Genomic DNA, 12597 nt, shown 5'->3' with positions numbered 1-12597 from the left:
CAATAACAAGAATAAAAAGCCACTGTATGAACTGGGGAGGTTTGAACAGAAAGTCTGGCACTGGTCCCATCGTAAATAAAAATATAAAGTAACCACACAGTACAAAAGTGCCAACACATAACAGTTCTGACAAGAGAATGCTACAGACCCCAAAAACATTTCAAATTATAATAAATAAGTAAATAAATACCTATGTGATAAAGTTTAAAATACATAAGCCGGGGACACAATTTTTCGTATCAGTTTCATAAAACAAAGTAAAATTTTTTTTTGAGTTAATATCATTCATTTTTTTAACAGTATACAACAAAAATAAAATTCAATCTCTTAAAGTTTGTTTTATATCAACACCGTGTAGTATTAAATTCAAGTTTTGTACAGTGTAATATCGAATCCGTGTTATAATAGTCAAATTTAGGGCTGTGTAATATCAAAACTGTGTTTGACAAGTACCATGCTATACGAGAGACACCTGTATTTAGATCAGTTCACTAAGATACTTTGTTATTAAGATTTTGCACATACATATTTGATAAATACATTTATTCAAGCTCATTAGAAAATCAAATCTTAACTGCATATTTAGAACATGAGTATAAAAGCACATTTGTTCTTTTTTTTTATTCTCAGAAGAAAATTTCGGTTTTTCAAAATTTCAGAAGAAATACGCATTGGTACTTTTCTGTGTAAGCTAGTATATATTCAAATGCTAAAACAAGAGCTGTGTATATTTTAGTAAAGCTTTTAAACCAATGCAACATATTTTCATAGCTTCAGAACGTTCCTAATTTCCAGATTTTCCATTTCTTTCAAAATGCTAGCAACTGAATATCGTAGCAGATGAAACTGAGATGGATGGACCTGAAATAATAAACAGCAGCTGTTAAAAGATCAAATGTATTGAAACATTTAACAAACTTTGTGTTTCAGCTATTACTTTAGAAGCTACATAACTAGAATCATATTATCAAGGAACTGAAAAAATGCTGATAAAATCAAGAGAAAGAAAGGATTCAATCAAGCAGATTAGAGTTTATAGATAATATAGATAAAAAAAACAGTAGATAGTAATATAGATAAAAATAAATGTAGTAGATAAAAAGAATAAACCGAAAAAGAGTGCCATGGCCGATGTAGGCTCGTCGCAAGAAAATGGTTGCTAACTGGCTTTGACGATCCTGTACCGTTACGGCATTTCTAGCAGTTTTTGCTTCGGCCAAATATAATGTATCCTTCCGGGCAGAACCCTGTTATTGCGCTTCTCTGTGAGGTTCTGGTGCTTTTAGGGGAGCGGTATTCAAGCTCTTTTCCTCAGTCAAAAGGGACGTAACTTATAGTATTTCAAGAAACTGTTGTTGTAATTTACTTTTTTTTACAAAGATATTAGCATTTCAAGTACTCTTAGATGGTACACGTATAATGCTTTAAATTAATAATAAGGCAATATACATTTTTATCTTTCCGTGGAAGCTTTGTTTTGAAGCATTCTGGCATTTGAACTCATGATGAACAAATGTAAAAATTCGCCCTTAAAGTTACCAATATTTTTATGCTTGAATAAGGCAAAGAAACGGAAATATATTTTTTTCTTATCAAAGAGCCATCTTCTTACAAAGCACACTTCACTAAATTTATCATAATCCTCACCTTTTATAATTTATTGTACACAATATATATATATTTTTAAATTCTCTTACATATTTTAATTTTTTATGAGTAAAAGTTTTGTTTTAATTATTATGTGTTAACTACGCTTTTTATTTATTTATATACCATTATTTTTATTTATTTTTTATTTATTTATTTTTAAATGCTGATATTTTCAAACTTAAATTATAACTTTTTAGATTTGTGGCACCCTTTGATAAACTTTTTAGTGAAACGGTTTTGAATATTTTTAACTTTACAAACAAAAATTATGGCAAATGCATCGCATCGACTATACGTAAAAGTTGACCATGCAAAACATAAATATTTACAAAAGCACAAATGAAATGATAAAAACCTTTTCTCCTTGTTTAATGTTTGCTTTACATACGAAACGAAAGATCCTTTCTTTTTTCAGATTTTATTTATTGTCTTAAAATGTATCAAATGTTTTAATTGCACCTTCTTTTATGAGATTTTTAAAATAAAAATAAAATATTTGGTATCTTTTCAATAATCAAATTGTCTTAATTAGTAAATAATCCTAGGAAACTATCTAAAACTTATCAATGTATGTTTAAAAGAAAGAAAAAAAATCCGACTTGATTTCAAGCAAGATTTCCTTTTTTTTCTTCTGAAGTGTAAATCACATGTTCCAAAATATGGCAGTAGATAAGCTTGCTTTGAAATTCCTTTCGGATTTAAACTGTTTTATTGTAAGAAAATGATGTGGAAGGGTTGACCACACACAAGACACCCTGGCTTTCTGACCACTTTTTCAATGGAACAAACTTGCTCAGATGTTTGTGAAAAGAACCTCTCTGTTATTCCTCTCTCAGCTGGGGGCTTTTAGTTATATGCACAGAAATATCCTTTAGGGAAATAGGGGATTACCCGCAAGTTTTGATCTTCTATAATCATTTATCTTTAAAATTACTTTTAAATAAAAACCGCCTTCAAAAAATACCCAGGAACTAAAAAGCAAAACATAACTGATTACGCATACATTCTATTTCTTACCCAAACATAGAAATGAAATTTATTTTACAATTCCAGTACAAAAATCAACTAAACTAAACACCGAAATTATAAAATAAACACTGATTTAAATTACTATACGATGAATTATTTGTTGACCCTCGGGAAAAGGACCAACGGATGTGGAATGGTAAGTTTGGGAGAAATGAAGCAATGGAAACTGAATTTCAATTTAAATAACATTTTATTTAAAACATATGTATATGTGTAAATAGGAAAAACAAACATTCAACATTTATAAAATCAAATCCTCATAAACAAATTAAATATATTTCCCCCCAACATATATCAACAAGAAATATCACATTATTCGTTTTCTCTAAATTTCAGTTCTAAAACGTCCTCAATAAACAACCCTAAACAGCATGCCACATTTCCAAAAAAAACTATTGGAAAAATTTCATACCCCTGTAAGTCCACATACAAGCATTTGGCACACAAAACATGAAGGCCCCATCCATCAATAGGATGAACTTTTGAGTTGAAAAAAACCACATGTCCACTCGTGCACGACAGACCATCCTCTGTCAATGGTCACTGCATTCCAGGCACACCCATACCACAGTAGAGGATTCCTCACCATATGCAGAACAGGAAATTATTTACCTGGTTTCTTTGCCAAACAGGAGAACATTCAGTAGTAGAGTCTCTTAGAGGTCACCTCACCATTCGAAGAAATGCCTCACCCTACACTGAACCCGTACAATCCGACCAGCTCGGAACCTAGGATGAGCAGCTTCGGTCCTCCGGTCCTGTCAAGCCTATTTCAATACTTCAACTCTTTCTTTTTAAATTTTAATTCTATAAAACTGCCTTCCAAACATAGGGTACTTTTTCAGAACTTATCCTGCACCTCAGGCAGGCAAAACGAACTTTAATTTCCCATTTCTTGAACAAACTTCCACGTCCCATGCGTGGATAAATCAACCAGAGCTCACAAGCTCACATCAAAACAAACCGTCTGCAGAACGGAAGCAAATCATAAGAGATCGATTGATTGATGGACTTTCTTTTTAAACTATCACTGTTACCCTGACGCAATGACGTGACGTCATCAAAATTTGCATATACTGCCTCTCAAAGCAACTCAACAGTTACTATTTTAACTGTTGCTATTTTAAATTATCTTCTTCACTGCTTTCAGCAGAAAGATCCTCAACTCTGAGTTCTGACGTCACGTCCGCCAATGGGCGAAACACGTGATCGACTTGTTGGGTGTTTAGTCACTTGGGGAATTCATACGTCCGCCGGATAATTTACGTCTTTTAAAACCGGGAATCTATTTTCTCGGATAGGTTTGATTTCGCAGGTAAGTTTTAAACAATTTAAAATACAGTCAAGCTTTTTATGAATCTCTCCAAGAACCAAAAAAATGGCTTTTGCCAACAAATTCCCCCCTCTTGTAGACGATTCGTAAAAGCATACATTTACAGAATTCAAACCATTTGTATAAACACATTTGAAAAATTTACATGAAAACATTGAACGAATTTCTACATTTTAAAATACATGTTTTCCCACATGGGGTTCACAGAACACACATTCCAAAATTTTAATTTTTATATTTTTACAAATAGAGGCCGGTTAAAATTCCAATCCGGTTACCCTCTCATTTTTATTTTTGTATTCCCCCCCATCTAATACTTTAGTGAAAACCTAACAACATTTTATTTATTTTTTATTTTTATTTTTAGAAACCCTTTCTCGTTTCAAACATTTTCGTTCATGTTTTCCAGAAACACTTTAAATTTCAACTTTTTAATTTTTTCAAAAGAAACTCTTTTAGCTTTACAATTTTCTTTGAACTTTAATTTTTAGAAACACATTTTAGTTTCACAATTTTTACAAACCTAAATTTCTAGAAACACACAGTTTCAGATTTGAACCACTCAGATACAAATTTAGTTTCCAACTTTTCATTAATTTATATTTCAAGAAACAAAATTTTAGTTTCTAACCTTTTTCTAAATTTTGGTTTCAGTTTCAAAAAGAAACAAACCCCACATCATAAATCCAAATTTTCAAAGTACACCTAAATTTCATTTTTTTCCCGGAAAAAATTTAGTTTCCAAACTTTTCCTTAAATTTGGTCTCAGAAACACTTAGTTTCAAACCCCCTGAAACACACAGTTTCAAACTTTTCCTTAATTTTTGGTTTCAGAAACACTTAGTTTCAAACCCCCTGAAACACACAGTTTCAAACTTTCCGTACTTTGAAATATCTTCAAATTTTTTATTTTTGGAAACTAATCTTAATTTAAATTTTTCCATTATTCAGGGTTCTGAAACAATTCCAGTTTCTCACAGAAACAAATCCACATTCAGACCCTTAAAAACACACAGGTTCAAATCAAAGTTTCCAGCTAACTTATACTTTTGGTGTTGGGCAATTCAGACTGATAGCTCAATCAAAACCCGAAGTTCAAAGAACTAAAAGCAGGTTTTAAGCTAGCAAACCCAACTGAAAAATTGTGGAATGATCTGCTCGGGAAGAAAGGACATACAGACACATATTTAACAATTAAATAAACATTTTATTAAACAATAAATATGTCAAAACATGGAAATAATAACAAGTGTAAATAAAATTCACATTCCCCAACAATTGAATAAAAAATCCCCCCAAAAATATCAGTAGGAAACATTTCTTAAAAATAGTATCGTTTAAAGTTCCAGTAAAATTTATATGACTAGATTAATATAAGTACAACCTTGAGTCCAGTGCCATAAACAGAATAGTTCATACGAACGAGTTAAAAAGTTCATACCAAACAAGCTATTCCTTCCTTAAAAGTTGGCACAACATGTGAGGGCGCGATCCACTAATTTGGATCCCATATCAAAAATTGTCCGTGACCATTCCATGCCACCATGCTGAACTCAGAAAAGAAACCTGTCCTCCTGGACAACAGGAACCATCCATCCATCTAACGGACATCCAATCCAGCTCTCGAGCGTGGACCTTCAATGGTCCTGTTTGTTAGGCCTTTTCACAGCAAAAAAAAACAACTTGATTTAAACTCTCAATTTTAGAGAGAAAATTCCTCACTTAAAAACTCATCTCAAGGCAACAACTGGAACATGCCCGCATTTCTAGCTGGGCTCAACGACAAAACTTCCTACATCTTTCAAAAAGAATCCACTATACTATGTGGAACTCCGGAGCACACAGCTCCCAGGCACAATCTCAGCACCTCAGAAAAACATTGGACTGCAGTCACAACATATTAAAACAAGAGGTGAAACAATAAGAGAATGATTGATTGAGAGTTCACACTTAAATAGCATTCCCTATCTCCCTACGCGATGGCGTGACGTATATCAAAAAGCATGCATAAATTACATTGAGGAAACAACTCAACACAGTTTACAGTTTAAAACTAAATTCTTTAAAATTGTTTCCCACATGCATACAGCAAGAATCTACTCAACATCTTTCCTTTGACGTCACATCATCGTGGCGGGTCAACAAACGCATGCTACGCATGCAGGGAATGTTGGCTCTGGGGAACGATTCGAGCGCCGGTAAAATAACGGGATGACTTTCAAAGTTTGAAAAAAGAAGGAAGTAAGTTCTAGAAACTTTTCTAATCCTTCTAAAACTTTAGGAATTTCTCCAAGAAAAAAAATAATGGCTCTAGGCCAACATTTGGAAACACATAAATTTTCAAATTCCAATTTTTTATCACAGAAACAAATTTTTAGTTTCAACACATTAATTAGATTTTATTTCCAGAAACAACTTCTAGTTTCTAATAGGAAGACCTGAAGTGCAAGACAGCCAAACTCTTTTATTCATTTAAAACAGGCTTCATGCCGACATTATTTATATTTATGTCTTCCACCTGTCAACAAAACATTCCCCAATGGGAGCATTTCATGTTTTGAGACACATTTCATTTTCACATTTCCGAAAAATAGCCCAATAATATGCTATTAAAAATCACTCGGCCAAAATCTAATTAAAATTCTAAATTTCTAAAAGACATTTTTTATACTATTATTTAAAATTCCCATTAATCCAGCGGCGAATCAATTCTTATTCAAAACACATGATTTTTACCTTGGTCAAAAACATTTGGGGGGATTAATTTGTTTTAAATTTACTCCAAGTCTCATACTAGGAGCCACAACTTTAATGGTAACAACTTAAACTTCCATTAAGAGCAGTTAAATTTCAATTGACCAAGTAGCAAATTTTCCTATTCTTAAAACTTTACACAATTTCATTTTTAAAACTTCATCAATTCTCCCAAGCAGACCAAACCACGCTCTGCTACCACTTGTTGGTCCTCGGGAAAAGGACCAACGGATGTGGAATGGTAAGTTTGGGAGAAATGAAGCAATGGAAACTGAATTTCAATTTAAATAACATTTTATTTAAAACATATGTATATGTGTAAATAGGAAAAACAAACATTCAACATTTATAAAATCAAATCCTCATAAACAAATTAAATATATTTCCCCCCAACATATATCAACAAGAAATATCACATTATTCGTTTTCTCTAAATTTCAGTTCTAAAACATCCTCAATAAACAACCCTAAACAGCATGCCACATTTCCAAAAAAAACTATTGGAAAAATTTCATACCCCTGTAAGTCCACATACAAGCATTTGGCACACAAAACATGAAGGCCCCATCCATCAATAGGATGAACTTTTGAGTTGAAAAAAACCACATGTCCACTCGTGCACGACAGACCATCCTCTGTCAATGGTCACTGCATTCCAGGCACACCCATACCACAGTAGAGGATTCCTCACCATATGCAGTACAGGAAATTATTTACCTGGTTTCTTTGCCAAACAGGAGAACATTCAGTAGTAGAGTCTCTTAGAGGTCACCTCACCATTCGAAGAAATGCCTCACCCTACACTGAACCCGTACAATCCGACCAGCTCGGAACCTAGGATGAGCAGCTTCGGTCCTCCGGTCCTGTCAAGCCTATTTCAATACATCAACTCTTTCTTTTTAAATTTTAATTCTATAAAACTGCCTTCCAAACATAGGGTACTTTTTCAGAACTTATCCTGCACCTCAGGCAGGCAAAACGAACTTTAATTTCCCATTTCTTGAACAAACTTCCACGTCCCATGCGTGGATAAATCAACCAGAGCTCACAAGCTCACATCAAAACAAACCGTCTGCAGAACGGAAGCAAATCATAAGAGATCGTTTGATTGATGGACTTTCTTTTTAAACTATCACTGTTACCCTGACGCAATGACGTGACGTCATCAAAATTTGCATATACTGCCTCTCAAAGCAACTCAACAGTTACTATTTTAACTGTTGCTATTTTAAATTATCTTCTTCACTGCTTTCAGCAGAAAGATCCTCAACTCTGAATTCTGACGTCACGTCCGCCAATGGGCGAAACACGTGATCGACTTGTTGGGTGTTTAGTCACTTGGGGATTTCATACGTCCGCCGGATAATTTACGTCTTTTAAAACCGGGAATCTATTTTCTCGGATAGGTTTGATTTTGCAGGTAAGTTTTAAACAATTTAAAATACAGTCAAGCTTTTTATGAATCTCTCCAAGAACCAAAAAAATGGCTTTTGCCAACATTATTTTAAATACCTAACTAATTATGTACGATCTCTTAATTTTTAATAACCTTTTGAAGTCGGGGTCTCCTATAAACAACTACATAACGTAACTGACAACCCACCGAATCCTGAATTAAACACTAATTTAAGTATACGCAAAATTAGTCTTTAAAACTAAACCTACTCAGTTACGTTAGGTAGTAGTTTATAGGAGGCCCCGACTTCAAAAGGTTATTAAAAATTAAGAGATCGTATATAATTAGTTAGGTATTTAAAATAATTCATCGTATAGTAATTTAAATCAGTGTTTATTTTATAATTCGGTGTTTAGTTTAGTTGATTTTTGTACTGGAATTGTAAAATAAATTTCATTTCTACGTTTGGGTAGGAAATAGAAAGTAAGCGTAATCAGTTATTTTTTGCTTTTTAGTTCCTGGGTATTTTTTGAAGGCGTTTTTTTTTAATTTAAAAGTAATTCATTTTTTGCTTTTTAGTGGTGTAAATAACACGGCGACCGATGACTGTGACGAAAGGCTTTTTCAAATGCGTAACTATGTACAAAAAAAATTGTCTTCATCATTTGTTCAACTTTATCAAAGTTTGCTTTCCGAAAGCAAATGCACGAGTCACTAAAAAGATAAAACAAAATCGCTTTTAAGTTTAAATTTGTAAAATTGTAAATTTTAGAATTGTAAAATTGTAATTTATGTTTTGCAATTAGTGTCATGCAACTCGTGATAAAAGCTGCATGTTTCTTCACATGGCCCCACTATAGATGAAGAATTCCACTAGAATGAATTTTATGTTTGCTTCAGAGAATCCTTAATTCAAAATTTTCATTATCATTACTCTTAATAATATATTTTTTTAGTACTTTCTTTAACTATAGGTAAAGAAAGTATAAACCTTTGTTTTATGGCCTTTGTTTATCAATGGGTTTTATATTTAATCGTTTGTGAGGAAATTGCATGAAATTTATTGTTTTATCCTTAACTTTTCCCTAAAGTAAATCAAAGATTTGGAACCTAACTTAGACCACCCCTAAACAAAACCACCACTAAACAAAAAAAAGCATAAAAACCGGTTCACTAAGTTAGACGATATACAAAGTTAATAAAGTACAAATCGATTTAAATGTGAGTATGATATTTGAAGAGTTCCCTCAATTTCATCAAACCTGAACTTAACATTAGACCGCCGAGGAACTATGCTGTTTCAAACAAAAAAAGACTTTTCCTCATCGGTGCAGGCAGGGGCGTGCACAGAAATTTCGGAGCCCATCACAAATGACTTTTCCAGGCCCCCTCCAAGCTTGGGTCTGGGCCAACAGGTGTCCCTCCCTGTGCACGCCCCTGGGTACAGGTGTCTTTGAATATTTATGGAACATTGTACACAGGAAAAACAAATCCGACGAGTTCAGAACCTCCTCCTTTTTTGAAGCCTGCTAATTAATATAACCCTAATTTCAAATTGAACTGGCAGCATCGTGAAAAAGTAAATCCAGAATATTGGTCAAACTTCAGAAATCATACACAGTTATAATGTATATTTTTAAAGAATATAAATTAAATTGTGGGAGAGGGGTGTTCTGTATTCAATTCCCCCTCAATTGAACACTAAAAATATTTAAAAATTGGAACATTAAATAAAGAATTTTACGTTTTAGTGCCTAAATAAAGTTATTTATTAGTAAATAAAATATTAAGGTAATTGATTCAACTATTAAAGTAGCAAAATATATTTAATTTACTGCTTTTCTACGCAGTAATAAATACATTAGTAACACCTATAATAAAAAATTACCATGCGGCGCAGCATTGAGAAAATTAATAATCCATGTGCCGCGAGAATTAAATATCGTTCAAGAGAAAGCCACAACCTTAGGTGGGAAAATTCAAGTCGGTTAAAAATTCTTCCCACGCTTGAGCAACTGATATCTGAGCACTCAGAGGGGATTTAAAAGTCAAAGGAGTTACGATAAAAAAAACCGACCAGCAAAGGGATGTTTCTGTGTTTATTGGTCGTTTTGAAGTGTCACAACGTATCAAAAGGCACAGAAAAATACTTTTTATCCTCTTAGAAAATCATTCACACACTTAAAACATTCTTGTCCAGTCAATTCCCTTCCTCACAGGTTGAATCTATTAGTCAATTGTTTGAAGAATGTTTAGTTAAGGCCTTTGGAAAGCTAGATCATCTTATATTTAAGAGTTTTGATTTCTCAGGTTTACAAAAAGAAAAAAAAAAGAAAAAAGAAATGATATACTAGCAAAAAGAAAAATAAATCAAAAAAAAAATAGTGTTATAAAAATTATTGTTTATGTCCTATCCTCTATTGTTTATTATTTTCCCGTCATGCACTCTGAATCTTTAATGAATATTTCAGTACATATTAGCAACCTTGTATTTTATTGCACTATTTAATCCAGTGCCTAAAAACGAATAAAGCGAAGTAATTTTCGAATGCAAGCTCAACAGCAAAAACATTCTAACGTATCGCCAGATGGCAGCCCTTGCGACGCGGAAAGAGACTGAAAACAAAGGTTCGTGTTTTAAACACATACCGTAATTTCGGGTAAATAAGCTACGGCTTATACGTGTTTTAAAGTTGAAATTTAACATCTGCGGCATATCTGAAGAAATTTTCCCCTCACCCTTCTTTCTTAGTGCTTTTCATGTTCCCCCAATCGAGCAACAATGTTAAAATTCATTACAAAACACTAGTAGAGCTCTCAAATTGCACCATGAAACAGGTTTTTCATTAAATTTAATTTCTTACACCCTTAACCCCTTGAGGACCAGCGCTCGGAAAACGAAGCGCAGCTACGGGACCGAGCGTTCTGAAATGGAACGCCGCCATCGGCCTGAGCATTTACAGCAGTTAAGCCTAACTGAACAAAAATATTCATATAAAATCAGCATCTCAAAATAATGGCTTGAAATTTTAATGTTGCTCAAACAATGTACTACTGATTACTAATTATTAATATAAAGACTATTACATTATTAGAATGAAGTGAAATAAGTAGAATACTAAAACTTTAATCATGTGCACAAAATTAAATGATATGTGCACAAAAACAAAGTTAGAGTTTGACATTATGAGTGTGGAATCAAAGAAAAAAAAATGTAGCAAAAATGTTCCTTATGTAATTTTGATTAAAACAACTTAGGTCAACGAATTTAAACTAGTTATATTTCCCACGCGACAAGTCTCAAAACTGCTTCATAATTCACTCGAAAACATTCCCTTTCACTCACTTCGCTAACCATTTTTATTGCAATTTTCTATTCTCCAAATGAAAAAGAATAAATAAAGAAGAACAATATCAGAAAGGATTAAAAAAAAATCATAAACTTCAGTGCCTCTTGAAATCATTCCTGTACTCTCATTGAACAGGGAATCCCATAAGTCTGGAACACATATGCAAAAATATTTTAACCTTCCTTCCCTCCCCCATAATTTATTCAGCTAGATGTATATCTCTTTCAATTACTCGTAAAAAAAAAGAGAAGCAAAGATATAAACAAGAGCAATTGAGACCTCATAAATCATATGCGTAGAGCAGTGATTCACTGTTGTTTACATAAAAAAAAATCTATCCCATTGAGAGGCCCAAATAAGAAACTAAAGCGTGTACATGAAGGTCAAATACCATGTGACTCGAATATGATCAAAGTTATAGCCATTTAGCGCCATCTATTATCGTTTAAATATTCAATTCAATCATTCCATTTCGAGAAAGCATATACGTGACGCTGGGACGTCAGCCTCGATCAGAGCGCATAGCAGGGAAGTGACGCTGGGCTGATAAGAGAGGAATCGTTGCGTAGCGTCCGTGTGACTCTGGGTGTGAACAGGTTAAACCTGCGTTCGTTTGAGCCGATTTTACCGCTGTTTGCTGTTGTTCTTTCCAGTGTTGCCAGATTCGTGATGGTAACATACGTTTCAATGGAGGAATAGCTAGCTTGTCTGAGTTAGAGTCCCTATAGTCTGAGTTATGTTTTAAAATGTCTCAATGATGATAAATTAAAAAAAAAAAAGAATCAATTGATAAAGGGTAAACAATTTTTTAATGAACTGCTAAGTATAACACAATGATTTAAAAACTTCTCATCCAACCAAATGTAGATGTCATCTGGCAACAAGTGCAGTTGCTTGTTACAGTTTTGTTCTAACTATAATAAATGATTGCATCTGTACATATATATATAGAGAGAGAGAGAGAGATATAGAGGGGGTGGGGCGCCATGTTTTGAAACGCTCTTCTGCGCCGTATACGATGGGGCGGCTTATCCGATGAACTCTTGTTTTTAGTAAGTAAATTATTGCATGTGCGGCGTATACGA

General features: G+C 33.3%; 1 protein-coding gene across 1 annotated transcript in view; it reads right to left on the bottom strand.

Moving 5' to 3' along the window:
- Positions 1-476: 476 nt before the first annotated feature.
- Positions 477-12597, bottom strand: part of LOC129218491 (COMM domain-containing protein 5-like) — a 50367-nt gene continuing 38246 nt past the window's right edge. Inside the window, exon 7 of the mRNA XM_054852774.1 lies at positions 477-861. Coding sequence (XP_054708749.1) covers positions 766-861 — 96 coding nt within the window. The 3' untranslated portion in view covers positions 477-765. The remainder of the gene's footprint in view (positions 862-12597) is intronic.

This window comes from Uloborus diversus, chromosome 3 (assembly GCF_026930045.1).
Source record: "Uloborus diversus isolate 005 chromosome 3, Udiv.v.3.1, whole genome shotgun sequence".
In the NCBI taxonomy this organism is placed as follows: domain Eukaryota; kingdom Metazoa; phylum Arthropoda; class Arachnida; order Araneae; family Uloboridae; genus Uloborus; species Uloborus diversus.
The sequence above is the reverse complement of the archived record's forward strand: the minus strand, read 5'-3'. Positions and strand labels throughout refer to the sequence as shown.